Below are 24838 nucleotides of genomic sequence, written 5' to 3' on the forward strand. Positions count from 1 at the left end.
CCTTACAACAGTACCTCTTTCTTCTCAAAGTTAGGACTCCTTGTTCTCAATTTAATGAGAAGGAATTAAACATAGAAAATTGTGCTCAGGTGGATTCTCACTGAAATTTTTATTTCTAATTGCAAATGTAATCTGAGCAGAGAGGATGGATTTCAAATTCCACTTCTTCAACTTGTTCACAGATGAACATTACTGATAAGGTACTGGGTATTACTGCATCTTGATTTCCTACATTTTGGTCTGCAGCCCAGAGCCAGTTTCAGATACAACCAATTACTGAATGGATATAGATTTCACAAAGACCCCCACGATCTGGTTAGAAGGCATTGGGGGTCTCTCTGAAACTGTGTTATAGAGTGGATTAAGAGTCAGTAGATTGAAAGGCACTGAATAATGCTTCTCTTTACAAGAGTCAACTAAACTTTCTTGGCTTCAGCATTCCCATCTGTAAACCAAGGAGGCTGGATAGCTCTCAAATTCTATGTTGGACTTGAAATTCATCCACCCATCCATCATCTAATTTCTGAATGCCAACAGTGTGTAAGAGTTGAAACCCCATTAGTGTAGTTTTCCACATAATGCTATTTCTTACCTGATCATAGTAACGCAGGTAATATTTCACGACATAGTCCACCAGATTAATCCCATTATCCTAGGTTTAAAAGAGAAGCTTAAATGAAAATCATTCACATGAGACTAACATATTATATAGTTGAGTACTGAAATCTCAGTTTGTGACCCTGATACTTTTAATTTGCAATACCTGGTCCTAATTCTGTTTGCGACTGGCAAGATTTCCCACTCTCCTCTTTGTCCAGCAATTTTTTTTTTTATGTCATCTATATATCTATGACACTCCACTATTCTTTGTGGGGGTAAAAAAAAAAAAAAAAAGAATCAAATAGATAATTCATAAGACCTCTGAGGTAATGACTAAAACAAACAAACAAACATATACACGGTCTCATTATTTTCTGGCATAAAGCCAAGACAGGAGGGGGTGGGGGAGTGCCAAAGGGAACCAGGGACTAGAACAGAAAACCATCCCTCCCTTCCCACCTTTCAAAAAATGTGTGTTCTTAATGGCGTGAAAAACAATCAGGACAGCTTAAAAGGAGCGCCATGCCACTTTATGACCCTGGGAGGCCAGGGGCAAGCAGGCCCTCCCACAAGGCAGCCTTTGTGTCTTGTTCACATGGGTCTAATTCTAATTTGCCTGTGTGTTTCCCCTCCCTTCACTGCCCCTGCTCCCCATGGGACGCCTAGATATGGGCTGGTTGTTTCTAAAGAGAAAGCTCTGCAGGGGTGTGGAGCCAAATGATAATCAGGCTCAGAGAGTTTGACAGTAGACCCTCGGCCCAATTGTTGTGGGCCAAAGAATAATTCAAATGCTCAGCTCAACTGGTGATTCAACATTGCTCCCTACTCAGGAATGAGTAAATTACAAGTAGTCAACACTAAATTCAAACAGACTCAAGCCTTGTGCTATGGCTGATACTGCGTGCTGTTTCCTTCTCTCATTACAGTTCAACATCCAATTGTGTTCTTTTAGAACAAACCAATATTGGGTATTTTGTCGTCTCTGTCAGACCAAACATGAAAAACCAATTTTTATCCAAAAGTCAAAAGAAAGCAAAGAAAAAGTTTTTTTGTTAAAGGGAGAAAAGAGATGAATGGAGCAACCAAGAAAACACATAGATATGTCTAAATTAAAGGTATAGAAGGAATATAATGGCAAATCATAGAATCTTGTTGTGAGAAATAAATACCCGACTTTTGACGTCCTTGAGTTTGGGCAGAATTTCTAAGCTATATCCATCTGCTTGTCCCCGAGTTCTATTTCCTCCATTCATGTAATTTCCAAAAGCCAGAATGAGAGCTAAAATATCCTTCACACTCTTCATGTGCAGCAAGCCCTGTGACAGCAAATACCGATTATTACAGAGCTGGACTTCAAAGGTACCTATGTTCATTCAACAGCAAATATTTACTGAGTAGCCATCAGGCTATTTGGTGGCTGGACTGACAGCTGACGACATGGAAAATTTCTATCCTTTCAATGAACTGAAAGTCATCATTTTCTATCCTTTCAATGAATTACGAACTGCATGTCTTAATAGTGAGGACTAAATATTAGTGTTTCTATTTGAGCCAGTTTTACTTTTTAAATATTTATTTTAAATCTGTAAATTTTATGTAAATGGAACAAAGAGACTTGGTAGAGTTACACTTTACATCTGATGACTTCTAAGTAGAAACAGGTCTGCTATCATTTGAGGATCTGTTTTTGGACAATGTATCTGTATAAATAGTACAGTTAAATGTCGGGCAAGTTTAATACCAAGTCTATTCTTCTTTATCTCTGGGTGTAGTCCTCAGAGATAAACTATAATAATGTATTTCCAGGCCATAGGTTATGTTCTTTAAGTATCTGCAGAGATGTCTATTAACTTTCACAATTTCAAGCTGCTTAGGGTTTTCTTCAGCTCCTCGTACCATTTAAAACTAAAGTTTTCCTCCTTTTTTCTCAAAGTGCAAAATTTTCAAGTTGGTTCTTTTTCCCCCTTCTCAAAGTCTGAGTTGACTTTGTTTTCTTTTATTGTAGGGTAAAGAAAGAAAGGGAAATGCAGCTCCAGGGCAACCTCTGTTCCTTCCTTGTTAGGGTGTTATCAGAGGGTATCTATTATTCCTTGGTCGTATTTCTACTTTCTTTATTGAAGCATTTTATATTTTTGAAGGAAAAGAATCATGCCTTCGGAGAAGAACTCAATACTACATATGTGTGGAGAGGATTATCATGTTCTTAAGGACATGGGTCTTTGTGAGGAAAAACAAACCAACAAACAAACAAGTATTAGAATTTACAAAGAATACCAGTGTGGTAAAGCCAACAAAAATGTATTTGCCCACCACTTATTATCACAGTCATTTATTTTGCTTATCAAGTCTCTAGAATCTTATTTCACTGTGTGGACACATATCAGATGATCAGGTGCATGGGTCTCAAGCAAAATCTCTTGCAATCCAGTCAGTCGAGTAGCAAACACACTACACTTTTTAGGTTGTTTTTAAGAGGCCAATATGTACCTTAGAAGGTATCTGTGATATTTAAGAATCTATCTGTAGAAGTGTCATTTTTTTTCCTCCTTCTCCCTGTCAGTCTGCACCTGACTTTCTTTCTCTCTCTTCCTCCCTCCCTCACCTGCATGCACACACATACTCAGGATAATCATCACAGCTCTGCTTAGCAAAACACACAGTCTTAAATCCAAAGGTTTTCTACAAAGGGATTCTAGTTGATTCTCCCACTCCCTGCTTCCTTCTTTACCCTCAATAAGGGCAAAACCACCCTCTTAAATTAGATAGCAAACATACCTTAGAAGCTCTTGTGATGATCTCTACCTTTCGGTGCAAGGAGGTGATACCCTCAGAAAAGACAGATCTGAAGATTATGCACTGGGCCCGTTCAGCAAAATTAGGTATCTGGGCTAACTCGTGTAAAAATCTGTAAAAATTAATAATGGATCATCTAGCTTCACATACACTCACAAAGAAAAAAAAAAAACAGTTGAAAAAGATCTACCATGAGAGCATTCCTTACTTGATAGTGTCAATTTTAACAATTATAAAATGTACCTGACAGGCAGACCTAAGACTTCGAAGGGTGTGTGTTATATTGTTGACAACCAAGCCATTTTTTAAATGAGCTTCTAGGACGGTATATAAATGTACGGTGTATACATTACTTTAGGCACAGAGTGTTAATGCAATTATCCTGAACCACAAAGAGTTATCTCCAGCTATGCCAATAGGAGTGTTACCTTTAGTTTATGAAAATAAATAATGAACTCCCTTTATAACGCAGCATTCTCTAAGGGTCTATTTAACACAGGCACAGTAAAGTGAAGGCTTGAGGCAGATGTCTGTAGAGAAGTGACAAAATGTTTCTTCCTGAGGTGAGATTACTATTATTTGTTGCTCACTGAATTCGTTAACAGTCTACAGTGACCTTATTCTACAGATATTTACTTTCCCACATCAACTTGCCTATGAAGACAGAGTTTACGGCTCAGTGTGTGGAACAAAGCAAGCACTCATTAAGTAGACATCAGTGTTAAAAACTACAGTAAGACAGATTTTAAAAGCTAAAGGTGAGTGCTAACGTACACACAGAAGCTCACTGTCTGAGCAGCTGGGCACTGGTGCCCTTTGCAAAATTAAGTTGGAAGAGCTACCTACTCTCCAGGCCAACCACCAGAAGAAGGGGTATAAACTAAAATGGGCGGAAAGAGTTGGACACGAATTCAGAGAAGGAGAAAATCCACTAACAGCTATTAAATTCAGTGTGGGGCTGAAATGATGATTAACTGATATTTCTGAAAGCCTTGGTCAACGCATAACATCATTACTTTGACATTTCGCAATCTCTCACCAAGAATGCTTTTCCATAGGAGCAAAACTGAACCCTTCTTTCCATACCCAAAGAAGTTTCCTTCGCTTGTACTTTGGGCCTCTTTTACTTTGTTTTTAGGAGGCCTTGGGTTTTGGTAAGATTTTAATTATCAGCTGGGTTTTTTTTGTTTTTTAATCCTATATCCAGGTCATGGTCCTTTATCTTTTCTTTCCTTTCTCTCTCTCTTTTTTTTTTTAAAGTAAGCTCTATGCCCATTTGTGAGGCTTGAACTCACAACCCTGAGATCAAGAGTCACCAGCAATACTGACGGAGACAGCCAGGCGCCCTCTTCTTTTTCTTCTTTTTTTAAATGACAGTGAGATGAACCAAAGAATGCACATAAAACTAAAGATACCTTTGTTTTTTAAAGTTCTGTAAATCTGATTATTATGAAAACCATGTTGGAGTATAATAGTGGAAACCCATAGAAATTCTGAGTTAAAATGAGATGAAAACTTGTATTTGTTATGTAAATTGTTTCTCACAGAATTAGTATTAAAGCATTGATTCACTTGTGACCGAAATCAGGAGTGTCACCAGTTTTCACAAATATAAGCAGTGAAAAGCTGTTGGGACTAGCAGCATCTGGTCCTCATGGGGCTGTCGGGAAGTTTTGTTTATACAGACAATGCTGAGAGCTAACTCAAGGGCCACACCCTGCATTTCTCCTTTCCCAGCAGTGACCGCAAGACACTCCTCCCCAAGTAGGCTCCAGATCCCCAGAGTATGTACACTTTCTAGTTTAAATAAACAGAGTGAGTTAAGCGTTTGTGGAGACTGTGTGAGAGAAGATACAGATGGACACCTCAGCTATCCAACGAGGATGCAGGTGAAAAGGACAGAATGCTGGATGCACAGTTACTTATAACAAGCCTCAAGAAAGGAGGTTTGGGACTAGTATAAGGAGACAAGCCCCTAGGCTCATCAACTTCCTGTTACCCAGGATAGAGTGGAAAGGAACTACCAGGTTCTCTAGGACCAAGGCCTCACTGGGATTAGGAACTGGACTAGGAGGGTTCTCAGAGAACCTTAAAGATCCAGAGACCTGTGCATGAAGAAGGGTCTGAAACGCATATCCAGAGTTAGAGGAGGGAAGGGAAATTCAAGAAGTTTACATGACTTTTGGATACAACTGTGGGGAATGTGTCACCGAAAATTAATGCCAGAGTAGCAGTCACCAAGAATTTCAGTCAGTCCCGTAGACATGTAGGAAGCATTCACAGTGTTTCAGGTACCATGCTAAGACCTTAGAAGAGGATTTAACTTACACACAATTCCTTCCTGGTAATCTGAAAAATAAAGCACCCATTGCTGCAGGGTATAGTAAATATTTCAGTGATGGGGTCTATGAGAGCCATGTGCAGGCCATCCAAGTCATAGCCCTCGACAGACAATGTCGGCCAAGGTTCCCTGGAGCCCTCTGGAGCTTGCCCAGGACACATGTGACCAACTCTCAGGACAGGCCCAGACAGGATGAATGGTGTTTGTGGGAGAAGACAACCAGAACTCAGATGCTAAAATGGAGATTTGCGTTCTAAAATAAAGACTTTTAAAGGATTTCAAACAGAGAGGTGATACTTTGAGTTTTTTTTTTTAAGAAAATCACCATGGCAGTGGCTTGGCCGGTGAGTTGAAGGGGACAGCAGATTTGACGCTGGAAGACCTCCAGGGCTGCAGCCACACTGTTCTCAGAGGGCAGGGAAGGGGGTCTGTGGTGTGAAGGGAGAGGGGCAGATACATGAGAAAGGCTACTCAGGCAGCTGGAACCAGAGTAACTGACCAACCCCGAGGGATGCTGGGAAGCATCCAGGAGGACTTGCAGGTTTTTGGCTTGGACACCTGGTGGAATGTGAAGATAAGAATTACTGGAGACATAAATTTGAGAAGACTGCGATTTTATGTTACTTTCTGTTCTAAAATAGCCGTGCGAAGGCCTGAGGAAGAGCACCACAGATACCTCCTTTCCCGTTTATCTGGAAGAGTACCAGAGGCATAAGTAACCTCAAGGGCTATGAGGCAAGTGGCTGATAAATATCTTATTCCCCCCAGCTGTGCTTTATACTCTCCCCCTATGAGCAGGGATAAGAACTCTTTTACAAATCTCCAAGTATATGTCTGGGGCATTGGGCCTTGGTACTTATGGATACGTATAGATTTACTTCCTGTCAGACTAATCTAACTTTATAACCTAGGGCCAGGTATAAAGAGGACTAAACAACAGCAAAGTAGCCACAAACTAGGGATCTTCTCATTCTTTCCCAGGGCAGGTTCATTTTCCCAGGAAGGGCTGCGACTCCAGTCCGTCTTTAGGAGAGAAGTTCTGCACATGACATTGTGTGGATCCCCATCCACAGCACCAACTCAGCTGACAGGTGGAATGAGGCAATACGGCCCACTATTTCAAGGGACTAATGTTTAATTGATCATTCCCTAAACCCCCAAATGGTACCATCTCAGGGCTGTGTGCACAGGGCTGTGTACACAGTGGGATGTACACGGTTCCTCCACAGGGGAGTACACTCACAGAGCCTTGTTTCACCAAGTCAGTGTGTTTGTGAGGGTGCTGAGGAAACTGGGGACCCTGAGTGGGGCATCCCAATAGGCTTTACATGGTGTCCTCTATCCAGGCCGCAAAAGGCATGTGTTTGGCCAACTCAAATCCAATAGAGCTCACCTCATCTCACCACCATCTAAAGGCAGAATGCAAAGAATTGAAGGCCATCCTTGGAGGGAGTGGTTCTCAGACAGCCCAGGCCCAAGCAGATGACACCTCTATGCGAAATGGCTTTCTAAATCTGGCCCTGAGCTACAAGAAAGCTGATGAGGTGAGTGATGAGGCCAACCTCTCCCTGCCCTGATTTATAGGACTGGGCATCATAGGGATCTCAGAAAATTTCAATGCTGGAACTATATATGATTCATATTTTCCAGTATGTAAAACATGCTTACAGTCGACTAACTTGGAACTAATGGCAAATAACTTGGCAGGAAATCAGACCCTGGCTAAAATCAAACAAACGCTGCACTATGCAGGAGGTCAACAGTAAAGGTGAATTCACTCAGGCCTGAAGCCCCTACCTCCGTGCACCTCACCCTCCAGCAGCTGAGCCTGAGCACATCACCTTACCAGGACAACGCGACAGTCCTCTTTGCTGCCAGTAATTGCTTAGCATCTTTGGGAAGCCACTGCAATGACTACTTATAAACCTTGAAAATGTTCTCTTACCCAGATCATCAGTATCCATATCATCAGATCAACATCAGCAGGAATAATAAGTTTATCTGCTAATTACCTGCCACCATTATTCTGTGTCCTGGCAATTAATCTTGAAAAATAATGCTAGAAAGACATTAACCCAAAAGGATAAGGGGAACACTTCCAGTTGTAGAAACCCACTGTTCATTTCACTGGGTCAGCCATTCCCAGTGCATGGAGCCAGCGTTGGCAAATTATAGCCCACAGGCCAAATACAGCTCATCACTTGTTTTTGTATGGCCTGCCACCTAAGAATAGTTTTCATATTTTTAAATGGTTGAAAAAGAATCAATAGAAAGATAACATTTCATGACATCTACACAGATAGTATGAAATTCAAATTCCAGTGTCCATAAACAAAACTCTACTGATGCACAGTCATGCCCATTTGTTTGGTTGCTTTTGCACTACAACAGGTTTAAGTACTTCCAACAAAGCCTAAAATACTATTTGATTTTTTTTACATGAAAAGCTTGTGAACTCCAGGCTTAGAGATCATTGCCCAGCGTGGTATGGTTGGCCACTACTCAAATGCTTGATATGCCCTATTGTCCCTGTTAAGGACTGAATGTTTGTGTTCCCCCAAAACGTATATGTTGAAATCCTAACCCCCAATTGAAATCCAATAAGGAGGTAGGGCCTTTAGGAGGTAATTAAGTCAGGAGGGTTGAGACCTTGAGTGAAATCAGTGCCTTTAGGAGAAGAGCCATAAGACCTTGCTTCTTTCTTTTTGCTTTCCGCCATGTGAGGATACCACGAGAAGTTAGCAGTCTACATTCTGAAAGAGGGTTCTCACCAAAACCCAACTGTAATGGTGCCTCCATCTCAGACTTCCAATCTCCAGAACTGTGACAAATAAATCTCTGTTGTTTATAAAGTCATCCTTTGGGTTACTTTGTTATAGCAGCCTAGGTTAAGACAGTCTTCAAACACTCCCCATGGACTTGTTGGTGTCTAAACATCCCATTATTAGTCACTTCACATTCAGTCATTAGCACCTTAGTGGGAATTAATCTGTTATATTAGGAAACGTGACTTGGGAGTGGACCACAGGATTGGTCAGGGGCAGGAGTTGGTAGGGAGGGTAGCTCAAGTTGCCAGACCAAAAGGGCAGTAGAACCCCATCTGCAATGATTCACAATATTCCTGGGCTTCATGAAATAACTTGGGGGAGGGGCAGGGGTGGCATGGGGAGTGGTTCCTATGCTCCATGTGAGAACAATTCATCTAAGGTTTCCCAAATTATCATGAAGGCTTCTCAATAACCAAATAAACCTAGAAATCATCCACCCAGTCATTTAGAGGTATTTTCCTGAACCTGAATGCCCAGGCAGTCCAAGAGGAGTGGGGCATTCTAGGGGACCCAAGCTCAAGGCACAAAAGTTTCAACACAAGCCAAAGAAACTTAGATGTCTCTAGGGCTCACTTGTTCCCCGAAACCTGATTGCTTAGTTTCTTCTTTGTTTTTTACCACTCACCTCATCTCCAGGCTGAGGGGAGTGGCCTGAACTGGATACCAAGCACTCAAGGGTGGCAATAGGCAAAGGATGCTGCTGTCCACTCTGGACCTATTCCACATCCTCAATCCTGGGCCATGAAAAGCTAGCTGGGGCCCAAGGGCTGCAGAACCCCATGTACTTATCTGTGGTTTGCAGACCCCAAGGGCTTAGTCAAGGCAAGAGCCACTCAGTTACTCATCAGAGGTCTAGGTGTTCAAAGGCTGTGGCATGACAACCCAAACCATAAAGCAAAGAACTCTAGATAGTGAACAGAGTGACCAACCAGCACGTACAAAGATGATAAAAAGGTCACATGTAAATTGGGCAGAGCAGGTGGAGAGATTTGGGGGAAAGCTGGCACATTCAGACTACATTTACCGGACACGACATTTAGGAAAATCCATTTGAATTTTGGGACTCTGACATCATCTTTTTAACTGCATCGGCAGAACCTTAAACAGAGCAATGACTTCTTCCTTCCTCAGTTACCCTTTTGGCCAGAATGTTTAGTCTGGGAGGAATTAACAAGCTGCTAGAACAAGAAAGGGGAATCATGAGGGATAGGGAAAGGGGCTGAGACAAATCCCCTGGATGCTTTTCCGGGCAGTCAGGTCATTCTGCTGCATGCAACAGGTCATGGGGACATGGTGCTACGACTTAGCTCACGGCACAGTCAAGATGCAATTATCCAGAGCTGGGAGGAAGGAGGACAGAGATGCATTTCTCCTTTTGGCCTAACAGAAAAGTGTTCAAACGTCCTTACTGTTCGGGTTTATCCAGCAACTTCAGTTCTTCCTCTTTGGATGTCTCGTAATACTTTCTTATTTTAACCAATTCATCCTCCTGGGCTCTCTGTGTTAAAAGAGAAACCAAACAAAGCACATGCAGAATGAACAATGAGAATCTATCTAAAGCAACGTGTCTCAAAGTGTGGTCTCTGGACCAGCAGCACTAGCATCACCTGTTTCTGGTTAGAAATGCAAATAACTGGCCCTACCCCAGGCACAAGAAGCTGGGGTGGGGGTTGGGGCAGCAAGCCCTCCAGGTGACTCTGATGCATGCTAACATTTGCGAATCGCTGGCTGAAGCAAATGGTCCTAACAAGCGACTGTAGGTGGACACAGAAGTCAGGACATTTGACGGCTGCCTCTGAATCCCCTGCAAGCAGTTATCAGTGAGTTGTCCTTAGTATTTGTTTCCTGACCCTTAGAACAGCTCTCCTAACTTCTGTAGGCTCCTGACTTTTTAATTTCCAGTCTCCACCTTCTCTGTTTGTAGATTCAGTAAACATTCGTCTGTACTGCTTATTTTGGCACTTAGCTACAGTTTCTCAATTTATCCAATAATTTCAGTTGCATGCAGCCTTCCTCTACTGTGAGCTAACAAGTACTGCCCATATGCACAGTCCTGAGCTCACAGTAACAACAAAAAGCATCTAGAAGGCACTTGGCTTTTTAGAAAGTCCTTCAGTATCAACTATTGTATCTTCGCTTTTCAGATGATCCTACGTAAGCTCACACTAAGTACTGGATAAACGTCCTGACTCAGAATCTCTCTTCCTCCCATAATACCACGCTGCCCTCCGGGTACTCAACAAATGCACTGCTAGCTCCCAAAGGCCTGGTATTTGTGCACCCTCTTGTCTATTAATGAAAGCCTTACTGATGGAATGCGAGAAGGCCCCACTCAGGTGTACTAAATAGCTTCTAATTTTATATGATGTAAAATGTGTAAGGAACTGGCAATCTCCCTAGGTTGGATTATTATGCTATGGAAAGTTTCTATAAGAGACTTAAGGTCCCAGGGGACATAATCAACGAAATGAGTACTTTTTTTGAGCATGGTGACCAAGGCATACTATAGAGCTCCCAAGCAGCTTCCTGGGAAATATCATTACTTCAGTAAAGAGAATCTGGTTCACTCTGTTTTCAAATCCTAACAGAGTCAATGAACCAGAAATGCTAACAATCATGGGAACTCTGACTCTTCCTGTGTCATCTTCTCAGGAAAGCCTGCCAGTGCTGCTGGTTATTCCACATACAGCCCAAATTTAAAGACCACATATGTGTCTGGTGCTGTTTATTTTCAAGATACATTGCTACTGCTACTTATATTGAATTCTGTTTTAACACTCACAAAAATCAGACAGAGCCCATTATAATCCCCTTCTACTGATGATCAAACAGGCTTAAGGGATTTAACTGATCCAGAGTCACTCAGCAGTCTATGGAGTGGGACCTCAAATGTAAAACTGTCTGACTCTAAATCCAAAGCACACACCCACCACCTTTTTACTACTTCCCACATTCAAGGTCATCAGCTCATTTGGTCTAAAATTAATCATCCAAGATGGTAACAATATTTCCATTCATTAGAAGAAAACAGTAGTGTGCAGCAACAGTAAGCAGGTAGCTCACCTTCATTCACTCTGACAGCAAGCCACAGGGCTGGGTTCCATGGCACAGAAGGGGTCTTTCACCTTGAACCACCCTCTCATGCAGGTGTGCAAAGAGATCTGCTAACCCAGATGGCACAGCACGGTCAGAACCTAGTGCTTTTCTCACATCTGCTCTCATTGGAGCTTATGTTTATAGAAACTATGCCTTAATCTCTTCCATACTATGTCAAAATCGTCTCTGCCCAAGAACATGAATGGCTCAGTGATTTGGGGGCGGGGGGTGGGGGGGGCAGAAGGAGTCACATATGACGATTTTTTTGGACCTAAACATTTTTTTAATTAGTGAAGATATGATAATCTGGAAACTCTGGCTCTGTAGGTCTTTGATACTCACATTTTCATATAAGGCTGCCAGGGTCTCCAGATCAACCACAGAATCATCCACGTTGAAAATGGCTGTCAACACCCAAAAAGAAAGAGGGAAAAAAGGAAAGTTTAATTAGACTCCCCCACACTAACATGTATTACACGTCTAGCTTCCAGGCAATGGGACACTGCACTTCCTTACACAGTTGTGTCCTGCAGCATGTTCTTGCTCCCCTTCCTCTTGCGCCAGGGGGGCTCCAGTGAAAGAAACCAAAATGGCTCCTATCCCTGGCCTGAGCCTTGGCCCTGCCTGGTTTAATTCCTCAAGTTTTGCATCCTTTCTGCAGTTTAATTTAGGCTCCACAGGAGAAGTGTTTGTGCTTTAAAACTAAATCAGTTTGTAGGTTTGAAGCACAATTTTAAATCTTTCTTCCCGGCTGGTAATTGAAGAGATTTAGTACCTAATGCACCAGAACTGACTCTTGCCCATTACCAGGAAGAGAGAAAAAAAGACAATGTTGGCAAATTAAATGAATTCAGGCATGTGATTTAGGCACCTTTCCATGGCCACTGCAAACATCTTGTTTGGATTAAAAAGACAAGAAAAAGCAATAATTGCATCAATGGCAAATTAAGATTATGGAAACCTCCCATGAGTTAGTCTAAGGCAAGTTCTCATTCCCATGGTTTTATCAGGATTTTACTTGTTATTCTGTATCTTTAAGTCATCTAGCTGTTAACTAATATGCATATGATTTCACCTAGAGAGATTCCTTTCTATATATACTGGGATACAAACATTGAGATTGTAAAGGCTTAATGGATTTGGCAATCAAAGTGTTTGGAATAGGCAGCTCCACATCTTTAAATAATTATTCAAAACTAATAAGGTTTGTTCCCTCAACCCCACCTCCCTTCTCTGACTTTACATTGTGAAATTAACCAGCACGCTAGTAAATTTTCTCCGTGGCAGGCTAATTAATTTTATTAAACCAACCAGTGATATTTAGAATGCCTTAAAATTTTGCTCGTCAACCATTATTCTGTTCATTGGCATTACAGCATGGTTTCTGGAGAAGGTAGAGATCAAGGTAAAGGGCAGGTTCCTTTCAAATTGTTTTGCGTCTTCTATAGCTGAATTGTATGAACCCCCTTATACAATTTTAACAAAGTTAATTAACTGAGCTAAGATCATGTAACTTCACAGAACACCGAGAAATGTACTTAAAATTCCTCCGCAGGCCACCTTCACTCACTTAGGGTTAATCAACAAGCTATTCTTAGATATGGAAGTGTGGGGAAAGGAGAGGTTAACATGCTAGTGACAAAGTCGACTCAGATCCCACTAAGACAAAGGAAAATCACACTTCTAAAAAGGGCAATCTGAAACCACAGAAGAAAAATGTAGTTTGAGGAAAGAATGAAAGAATTTGCCCTCCCAGGATGGTTATTTTGTGTGTGGAGATAATATGAATTTACTAATTTATTAGACCAGGAATTTTTACATGTCTGGTGCTTTAAAAAAAACAACCAGGAACAATGTCTGATTTATGTAAATTCCAATATTCTCCTACAAAAATCAGCCAACAGGAATGCAGTAAGAAAAGGTGAAGTTCTACAAACAATTTATCAGAGAAGTTCACTTCTAAACTAATTCCACATTGTAGGTATTCTATATGAACTGCAAGCTTACATATAACCAAGTGAGCTTAACTAATGAGAATTAGAATGACCTGTGTGGTGTTGTTCTGGTGAACAAATACTTGGTTCTTAAAACTTAATCAGTCTGGGTCCCAGACACACAGTTTGATGGGCTGTATGGTCAGCCAATACTGCTCCATTGTGCTAGGTAACAGAAAGAAAACATCTAGAAAACGGAACTGGAGAACAAGCATGGGCTCTGACAACATTCACTCATTCATTCATTCACTCATTCATTCACCCAGCCCTTGAGTAAATATTTATTGAATGTGTATTAAGTTCTAGAAACTGTTAATGCTGTGATTATATAAATCAAAAGTGTGTAGGAGGTTCAAAACACTTGATCTCATGCAATTTATACTCTAGCCTAGGGGACAGAAAATAATTTCAGATAACAATATACTATGAAGAAAGTAGAGAAATAGGCAGCATTGCATTGGATGGTTGATGAGGCTTCTTTGAGGAGGCAACAAATATTTAACTTAAGAGCTGAAGAAGTCAGTTCTGTGAATATTTGGGAGATGAGCCTTCTAGGAAGAGATAACTGCAAAAGGAAGTTTCTTTTTCTGACGAAGGAACAAGCTTAAGGTACAGAAAAAATACCAAGATGACTATCGTGGAAGGAGCAAAACTTACTATGTGATCCTGGCAGGTTCAAGTATCCGAGCCTCACCAGATCCATAAAACGGGTCTAATACCATGTACTGGAAATATTAAGCAGGGGAGTATGTATGCATGGCATAGCACATAGAGAATGGTATGAACTGAAAATGGTACCAATGAATGATGACTATTGGGATTTTAAATATAGACGTGGTGCGGCAGCTGGGTGACTCAGTCGGTTAAGCTCCTGGTTCTTGGTTTCAGCTCATGTCATGATCTTATGGTTCGTGGGTTCAAGCTTCATGTCAGGCTCTGTGCTGGCAGTGTGGAGCCTATTTGGGATTCTCTCTCTCTCTCCCTGTCTCAGCCCCTCCCCACCCACGCTCTTGCTCTCTCTCTCTCTCAAAAATAAATAAACTTTAGGGGCACCTGGGTGACTTAGTTGGTTAAGCGTCCATCTTTGGCTCAGGTCATGATCTCTCAGTCTGTGAGTTTGAGCCCCATGTCAGGCTCTGCTGACAGCTCAGAGCCTAGAGCCTGCTTCACATTAGGTGCCTCCCTCTCTCTCTGCCCCTTCCCCGCTCATACTCTCTCTCTCAAAAATAAACATTAAAAAAAATAAACTTTAAAAATAAAATAAAAAATAAATATACACATGGTTAATGTGTTTTAATGCTTGTTAATGCCTTATCTCCTTTAATATCTGGAAAGAAGACAACAACTACTGAGTAGTTTGTGTTATAAAGGAAACTTTCCAGAATTCATGAGTGTTCCAGATAGGAGTAGTGCTATTAAAACTTTCTGGTCCTTCAAAACCCTGCTCCAAGCCCAACTTCAGGAAACATTATTAATAGTAAGGGATATGCACAAATAGTTGTCATTACAAAAAATAATGGCTCAAGTGTTTTCAAAGAAATACAAGATACCTTTGGGTCCATTCAGAAAGTCAGACTCATTGTCACCTCCAATTTCCATCTCTCCTATCAATCTACTGTTCATCAAACCACCACCATTATGATTTTTTAATGTTTATTTATTTTTGAGAGAGAGAGCACAAGCATGAGCAGGGGAGGGACAGAGAAAGAGGGGGACAGAGGATCTGAAGCAGGATCTGTGCTGACAGCAGTGAGCCTGATGGGGGACTTAAACTCACAAACCATGAGATCATGACCTGAGCCAAAGTCGGACGCTTAACCAACTGAGTCACTCGGGTGCCCTGCCACCATTCTATTTTTAAAACCATGGGTCTCAACATTTTACTTTGATGTTTACAATACCTCATACGTATTTCCTTTAAATACTGGGTAAACCCCCAAATGCCTTGGCCTGATGTTTAAGCCCATTCCTTTCCCAGTCCCAAGCTACACTTCCACTCTCATCCCCTACCACTTCCCCTTCTCCCAGGCTGCCTGTGCTCCAGCCATTTGGGGCGGCATGCCAAGGATTCTTCCCTTCCCATACACCCTCCCCCAAGGCCCAGGGGAAAGGTTTCCTGCCCTGGAAGGAACTCCTTGACCTTCAGATTCCTAAGTCCTCACTCTCTTCCTCTTTCACCTGCATGTGTATTTTACACAGGGGAAGAAAGTCTAATAAAGAGCCTGTATTAACAGCGTGTAGCAGAACAGTTACCCTCCACTGCTGGACTGAGGAAGCCTGTAGTCAGGGATGGTTTCTAAGCATCCCGATAACCCCAGCATCTGGCCTCACACCTGGTATGTAACAGGGATAAAAGTGGGATACAGGTTACAAGAATACCAACGGGAGTTCTGTTAGGTATCAGGAAATGCTTCCTGATAAGAGAGCATAGGGTCTTTAAAAGAAAACAAATTTTGGAAAAGGATAGGATTTTGGTAGATGAAAATATTGTCTTCTGAGGGGTGTATCTGAATTAGGGTTGTTTGCTCACCCCCACTAGTCCCCGGTAAGAAATCAAGGTTTATTTGGTCAGGTTGCATAATCATGCCTTCATCTACACACTCACTGGAGATACGCTACTTGCCTCATTTTCAAGGAAATAATAAGGAAAATAGCTTTCCCTTCATTCTTCACCTCCAAAAATGTTTTAAACAGCAGTATCACCTTAGGTGAAAAGGTTACGAGTAAAAATTCAATGGTTATATTGCTTCAGGCAGATACCTCAGACACCCATTTATGAATTACCATTAACTGAGCCAAATGCATTCCAAGCAATGACAATCTGTAAATTTACAAGTTCCAGTGAACATCAACTGGAAGGATGCGAGACATTTCACATGGAAGAAACAGATGCAGACAGGCTCATGGAAGATGCAGGCAAGGGCAGGTAGTTCCATTTTGGTTGAAGAGAGTGTTAATTCTAGTCTAGAGCAAGATCGGTAGAATTCTGATGAAGGCCATGATGAAGAGCCTATAAGGCACTCAATACACAGCATGGAGGCACTGAGAAGTTATGAGTGGTGTCGTAAACCTAACAGTTATATTCTATAGGACATGTCAAAATTTGGAAAAACTGGTTTAGAATCTATTCCAATGAACAAGAAGTAGCAAATACCGTGGATAGAAAGCACAGGACAGAGGAGAAGGACACTACAGAGCACTACCGAGTGGCATAACTAAGTAGCTATGGGACTGAGGACGCTGGAGTGAAAACCACCTGAGGCCCTACATCTACAATTGGAGGAAGGGCTTTGGGCCACCCACAGGAATAGGCAGAGGAGCTTAAGAGCTGTATATGCCTGGGGTGCCTGGCGGCTCAGTCGGTTGAGCGTCTAACTTTTGCTTGGGTCATGATCTTGCAGTCCATGGGTTCAACCCCTGTGTCAGGCTCTGTGCTGACAGCTCAGAGCCTGGAACCTGCTTTGGATTCCGTGTCTCCCTCTCTCTCTGCCCCTCCCCCACTCATGCTCTGTGTCTCTCTCAAAAATGGATATTTTTTAAAATTAAAAAAAAAAAAGAGCTAGATATGGACCTGGGGGAGAAATGGGGGAGAGGAAAACTAGTTATGAAGGAAGAATTAGATTAATTTGGGGTCAATGCCAAGTATTCCACTGAGGTTTTCTCTCTTCCATGTAAGGGTCTTAAAAACAAAATAAAATTCAGAGGTGGAAGAAGCACTCTGAAGAGATATCCTGGTTGAGTCTAGGAGCTTAAGGAAATTCTTTCTTTTTTTTTTTTAATTTTTTTTTAACGTTTTATTTATTTTTGAGACAGAGAGAGACGGAGCATGAACGGGGGAGGGGCAGAGAGAGAGGGAGACACAGAATCGGAAGCAGGCTCCAGGCTCTGAGCCATCAGCCCAGAGCCCGACGCGGGGCTCGAACTCACGGACCGTGAGATCGTGACCTGAGCTGAAGTCGGCCGCTTAACCGACTGAGCCACCCAGGCGCCCCTTAAGGAAATTATTTCTATCATTTCTCTACTACAGAGTAGCCAATGAAGGTTAGATTATTGGCCAAAGGTCTAAAAAGTAAGGGCATAGGTACTAGGACTCCTAGAAGAGCTGTTTTCGTGCACATAATTCTGCCTCCTATTCACCAGAAACATTTTAAGTTCCTACATAGGGCTGGAATCAATAACTGATCATTCTATTCCACAAATATTGGCACAGTGTATTACAGAGTTGATTCTTTTTTTTTAATATTTATTTTTCAGAGAGCAAAAACTGGGGAGGGGCAAAGAGAGGGGGACAGAGGATACGAACCAGGCCGTGCTCTGACAGGTTGACAGCAGCAAGCCCTATGTGGTGCTTGAACCCATAAACCACAAGATCATGATCCGAGCCAAAGTCGGACCCTCAACCGACTGAGCCACCCAGATGCCCCAAGAGTCTGTTCTTGAAGGCACTTATCACCAAACTTCTAACCATTACATGAGCCCATTAATTAGTTCACAGATGATTACTATACAGAAAGAAATCAGTCATTGATTAAAACATATTTGGAATTACTAGGGATTAGGTAACTCTTTCCATTTTATACTTTATTTTATTATTTTTTTTTCCATTTTATACTTTAAAAACCACACTCTGTCTTTCTTGCTCTGTAGCATGCATGTGCTCTCGCTCTCTCTCTCTCTCTCTCTCTCTCTCTCTCTCTCTCTCTCTCACACACACACACACACACACACACACACACACACACACACACACACACACCCCTACCTTGTATCTTATGAGCTGGATAAGCAAATACCAGCCTACACAATTCTATAGCATGCCTCAAAGCCCTGATACAGTAATTCCGGGTCATTCTTGCTTTTGTTCCCATCTGTTTGGGGCTCATTATACCAACAACTCCTGCAAATGGTGTCAGAAAGGTGAAGCGTCAAATCCACAAAGGGGAGACCCCGACAACTCCCTGCTACTGCAATATCAATCATTGCTGGTGGTTTCTACTTTTATCTCCCTCTCTCCTTAGTTATCCCCACTCACACTGTCAGTTCGGTTAGAATATTTCACCTACACCTCACAATATGTCGAAAGGAAATAGACACACGCTGTGAAAAGCTGGTAATTTTATTGGGTTCCTTTACCTTTAAAAATCTGTTACTTGGTCAAGTCTGGTTTCTGGGCCCCTTTTTTGCAGGGAAATTGAGGCAAACATTTTTATGTGGTCCTCTGGTGCCTGCTCTGTACTCCAAGAATTATATACACAAGGATCATTAGAGTAGTGTTTCGCCCATTAAGATATAATAACCGTCAGCAGGGACAAAAAGCAGATCAGTATCACAGATTCAAACTAACAGGCACACATAAAAACTATGTGCCTGCTTCAGGCACATGCACAGGGTCAGGGTCTTACACGATAGGGAAATTCCCTCTCCAGTTTGGAGGCGGCTTTTCACAAGACCAGGGTAAGTAGAAAGAACATGCAGGAATTCTCTCAGCCCTCTAGCCATTTTTAACCCAGAACACTTTTCTATCCCCGAGTGCAACCATTTCCAAATAAACCAAAAATGACTGTGCTTGCTGTTTGAAGGGCTTCTAATTAGTAAAACACAAGCAGTTACTTAAAGGAGCTGTTCTTTTTGACTGAAGGAACACCTTTGGGCAAGAAACACATGGAAGACTGAGGTAGGAAAGGCACACGCCTCGGTCTGTTAGATTAGCCAAAGTAAATCTGGTCATCCAAGGTGTGGAAGATGCCACAGACAGATAGAGCTGGGGTAGCTTACTAGGATTTGGCTGATGTTGATTTTAAAAATCACCTCTATGCTGCCCAGTTTATGCCTTGTTCTGTTTCCTTCAGTAAGTGGTTGACATGAACACCTTGCACAAAGTGGGTGTTTAATAATTGTTTGCAAATTGTTTGCAGATTTATTCTCAGCCCACGAAAACAAATATTAATAGGATTATTTGGCTCTACTAATAGAAATTATTTTCTTAACAACATTAACTTCCAAATGGCCAGCATAAAACTTAGCTGTTTGGTCCAAATTACTGATATTTCTACGGCTTAATAAATATTCAACTTGTAAGGGAAAGAGAATGAAATGGGGACCATATCATAGAAGGCATTGGGTTTTTAAAACTCTCAGCTAACAGACCCCTCAAAACTCCCACAAACCAACTACCCTGACCTCTAGCAAAGAAAAGGCAAGGATGTGGGGTCATGGATGAGGCAGGGGTAGCATCCGAGAGCTGAGGAAAGGTCCAGCAGGAACATCTCCCCACAGGCTCACCTCATAATGACAAGGCTGTCATGGAGAGGGAAGACCAAATTCAGGATAAAACTTGGCAAGAGGTGAAAAGGGGGCCAGGCAGATTGAAGTGTGGAGTCGGGGGGGAGAGCCTGCCCCCACTGAAGAGGTCTGTAACCAGGTCTCTTTGCCATGGTCATAGATCTCCTACAACCTTTTCTCAATATGCCTCACTTTTCTCTACTGACCACTACGTTCCACCTCTGGCACCAGGCACACCTGGGCAGATATAGGGACGCACAAAGCCTAGCTCTATGCGTCCTTCCAGATGAAATGCTAAAGGCACCGATTACTAAAGCTTAAAATAATCTCTGTCTAGGCAGACCTTACTACCTAAACAGTTATACTTAATAAATGAACAGCTGCATTTATCGGGAATTTCCTGTGTACCAGGCATTATTCTAAGGGTGAGGTGGGTGCTGCTGCTGGACCTAGTTTTACAGATGGTGAAACTAAGGCACGAGGTCAGACAGCTTGATTTCCCAAGCTCAGTTCCATAATCAAATTTACTGGACTAGGATTATGCTTCTTTTATCCTTTATAAGTGCTAGGCTATAAATAATCCCTCCACCTAAAATCCTTACCATCTTAAAAAACAAACAAAAAAATCAGTGAGCCAACTCCCCACAACAGTCTACACAAACACTGTGGTCTCTAAATAGCATTACATGCTTTTTTTTTTTTACATTAATCAACAGCCTCCCGGTGGGAACCAGATATGCCTCATGCTACAAAAATTCTGTTTGTGTCTTATACACAACCATAAACTCACCGTTATTTAATAATCACTAATATTTAATACAGTCCTAATATGCTATCGCAATATACATAAGAAAACAGTCTAACTTCAATCTTTGCGAACTACTTGCAGTTATTCAAAATCATCAGTATTGCAGTCAAAGTCAGAGCAAAAAATTTCTAAAAACTAGAACTGAGGAACTTGAAAAGCCATTGTCTTAAAAGAAAATATAAATATAAAAAGAAAATACAAGCTAGAGTAATATAAAGTCTTATCTTTTTTTAAAGATATTAACAATTGCATGCTGGAACAGACTAAAAGGAACAGCAAAGGCACAAAGAATGAAGAAACACAAACAAAATTTGCCTCCAGTACCATAAAGAACAAGAACTATCAAGGGCCTATACTTACAGTCTTACCTACATCACCAAATGCCTGCTAATGTGTCATACTAGTTGGTACAGACCTTAATTTGGGCTTTGATGGAAAGAGAAGGCAAGTGTAAATGACATAGTCGGCGGGAGCTGGCTGGGCGGTAGAAGAAAGGACTGTCCCAAAAGGGACGCTTGTCTATTGCCAAAACTCAAAATCACTCAGTCTTATAAAGCAAAACTCCCAATTCTCACCTAAGTTCAGGCATGTACTATGCCCGAAGGTGCCCAAGGTACCATTTTATAGGTGTAATTAAAATTGTCCATGGTTCAAACCTCAAAGAAGGACACAGGCGCAGAATTCACAAAACCTCCCCTCCTTCCTCCATTCTATTCTCCGTAGGGCAGTGGAATGAGAAACAGTTTGGGTTAAGCTGCTTCTGTTCTTCCATTAGTTCTGGTTCTTTTAAGCCAAAATTACATTCCAGGCAGATTGGATGGTCTCAGCCAGTTGCCTGAAGGTAAAGTACAAAGAAATGCCACCCTCTGCTTTCAGGACTCAGCTCTGTGAGTGAAGGAATGTACAGTGGTTTAGAAAGGGGTGGGTGGGAACCCTGCTGCTCAGGTGTTTCAGACTCAGAAGAAGAAGAAGGTGGGAAAGGGAAGGGAAGTATTAGGCCTATTGTTTCCATTCACCCAGAGATCATTTTAAAAATTGAGGTCTTTTAATATTCAGTAAGTTGACTGACCCTGGCACCTTCATTCAGTATGTCAGCAGCTCGGGATCACATGTCACCTTTGGTGGGTAAACTCCTTCTTATGTGGCATCCTTACTTGTTCTTTTACTTTCAATATACTGTGGTTTTGGGGGGCCCACTTAAATGAAGTATTATGATTCTACAATCTGGTTTTAGCTAAACTGGACAAAATAAACAAGTTGGCTTCAGAAGGTTCCTGCAGATGGGGCACCTGGGTGGCTTAGTCGGTTAAGGGTCCGACTTTGGCTCCAGGTCATGATCTCACAGTTCGTGAGTTCGAGCCCTGCATCAGGCTCTTTGCTGACAGCTCAGGGCCTTCTGTGTCTCCCCCTCTTTCTTCCCCTTCCCTGCTCACACTCTGTCTCCATGTCTCAAAAAAAGAATAAATGTTAAAAAAAAGTTAAAAAAAAGAAGGTTCCTGCAGAGAAACCCCCCAAAATAATCCATCAACAATAAGAAAATGGCAGAGCAGACACTCTGACTGACAGTACAAGTTCTCCACCAGTCATGCAATGAGTTAAAAGCAAGGACAGTTGAGTCAGATTTGCCAAGACACTGACCCCCATATATTATAACAGAATTTATCAAGGGACTATTTGAAGCATGGGTTTAAATACACTATTGTTAATAATGAGTCCATCCCTATTTTTATACTGAGCCTTGAGATATTAGCCAATGAGAACCCAAAGCCAGAGAAATTAGCAAGACATTTAAAAATAATATGAATCTCACCTTAATTCACATTTTGGCATTTGTTTTATAATGTGGATATTAGTTCTGTCACACATTTATATGATATACATGTTTTAGAAAACAGAGCTTAAGAAGCGTGTTCTGAAACTTTTTACTGGTAGAGTGCACAATAAAAAATTTGGAGACCACCTGCCTTCAGTAAAGGGTCTTCCAGGCTAGAATTAGAATGTTCCCCAGGAAAATCCTAGGCAATTCATGGTGAATTTCAGATGCCTGGTAAAATTATGTTTTAGACACCTGGCATAAACATGGACAGAGATTTCTAGAAATTAATAGGTAAAAGGGAGCAAAGTCCAGTGGGCATTCTCAGATCTGGGTCTTAGATTCTGGGCATATAACTAACTGGCATCCTCCCACATTTTGATTTGAGATTCGTAAACAGAAAGATAGTCTTTGATGCAACTGAATTCCCAAACTGAGATTCTGGACTGGTAAGAACTGAACTGAAAAATGTTTTATTTTGATGTTAGATTAAATATTATAAATATAAATTGTGAGTGTACGGGAAATTCCAAATGAATGCCAAGAGGTTTCTGGCACCTAGTGTGTTGCAAGGCATACAGAGGTTTATGTCAAGAACAGTCAACAGCAATTTTCCATCTCCCCTGGGAAAAGAATGAGAGGAAATCACTAACGTGGAATGAAAACACTAATTTGCAATCATGTAGGCAGTCACTGCGTCCAAGGATGCCAAAATGCTTCTAAACACAAGTCATCCAGTTTAGCAGATGGAAAGCCAGCAAGAAGTAAATCACTTATTCAGAGTCCCTCCTGGACCAAATACAAGTGCTGTGGGTATTATGGTCAGTCTCCTGAAGCCATTCTTCCCCCACAACCAAGGTCCTGCCTTTAGTCATGCACTGCTTTAAACTTCAGTCAGTTTAGAGACCCAGCTTTCTCCAAGATGTCCAATACCATCTTGGGTAGAGAGAAAGCGATAAAGGTGGTTCCCTTTTTGGAGACATCGTATCTCCAACATAGCCCTATCTACTTAGCATTAGACTAGAGTTTTCAGACGCTAGGTGAATACAATAGCTTCAATGTCTCCAGTCATTTCGGACTCAGATCATCTAAAACCAAATTGATCTTTCTGCTTCTACCTACACTTTTTCTTCTGTATTTCCAGTTTATGTTTTGGTACTTATATACATTCCTGTTGAAGCCAGAAATCCAACGTACATATACGACTTCTCCATCACAGATTGCCTCTGATGTGGCTAAATGAAGCAATTGTCTCTCCAAATAGCCCCTGTATGTGGTCTCCATACATTTCTATAGATAACACCTTAGTTCTGGCCTTCACCATTTATTATCTCAATCATCACAATCCTTTTCCAACAGATTTTTTAATTTTTTTAATGTTTATTTATTTTTGAGAGAGTGTGAGCAGTGGAGGGGCGGAGAGAGCAGGAGACACAGAATCTAAAGCAGGCTCCAGGCTCTGAGCTGTCAGCACAGAGGCCGACGTGGAGCTTGAACTCACAACCTATGAGATCATGACCTGAGCCCAAGTCAGATGCTCAACCGACTGAGCCACCCAGAAGCCCCGCAATCCCTTTCTAGCAGATTTATCCACCTTCAGGATGATTTCTATTTACCCATTCAGCAGACACTGGATGATCATCATTCAGGTGCCAGGCACATTTTCAAGGTGCTAGGGACACATCACTGAGCAATCTCCATCTCAGAACTTACACTCTGATGGTAGATGTAAATGAAAACATCAGTAAATGAACAAATGAAGTCTTGAGAGCTGTGTAGAATATAAGAGAATTAACTTAGGGTAGCTTCAATTGAAGGGAGGGTCTCTGAGGGAGATTCTATATGCCAAAACCTAGCAAAGGAAAGAAGCTAGCTATGGTGGGGCAGAAAAGCATTTCAAACATAGGGAATGTGCAATGTGGCTCACTCAAAAAGTGCTATGCCTTCAAAGACACAGAAGAAGAAAAGAACTTGGCCATTTTAAGCAATCAAAGAGTTCTGTTGTGGTTAGCGTGCAGTGAGGCGGGGAACAAGAACAGCCAAGGAAAGTAAGAGGGACCAGCTGAGGCCACAGCACGCAAGGCCTTGCAAGCCCATCTCCCACAGCCTGAGAGGTGGTTCTGTATTCAAAATTAGATCACGGGACTGAAACTCTTAAATCCTGTCTCCCTGTTACTGAAGAGATAATATCCCAATTTTGCATGATGATATGACGATATTCAGGGCTCCTCCTGTTCTGGACGCTGCTTGCCTTTCTAGCCCCAAGGCCTGAAACAACCTGCA

At 41.7% G+C, this 24838-nt stretch overlaps 1 protein-coding gene across 11 annotated transcripts in view; it reads right to left on the reverse strand.

The window, feature by feature from the left end:
• Positions 1 to 24838, reverse strand: part of FMN1 (formin 1) — a 429856-nt gene that overhangs the window by 134219 nt on the left and 270799 nt on the right. For all 11 annotated transcript variants that reach the window (XM_042989251.1, XM_042989244.1, XM_042989245.1 and 8 more), the window contains 5 exons: positions 12001 to 12062; positions 9972 to 10060; positions 3376 to 3505; positions 1770 to 1916; positions 593 to 652 (listed from right to left, as the gene is read on the reverse strand). In XM_042989251.1, the coding sequence (XP_042845185.1) occupies positions 593 to 652; positions 1770 to 1916; positions 3376 to 3505; positions 9972 to 10060; positions 12001 to 12062 (488 nt within the window). The remainder of the gene's footprint in view (positions 1 to 592; positions 653 to 1769; positions 1917 to 3375; positions 3506 to 9971; positions 10061 to 12000; positions 12063 to 24838) is intronic.

This window comes from Panthera tigris, chromosome B3, assembly GCF_018350195.1.
Source record: "Panthera tigris isolate Pti1 chromosome B3, P.tigris_Pti1_mat1.1, whole genome shotgun sequence".
Lineage (NCBI taxonomy): Eukaryota > Metazoa > Chordata > Mammalia > Carnivora > Felidae > Panthera > Panthera tigris.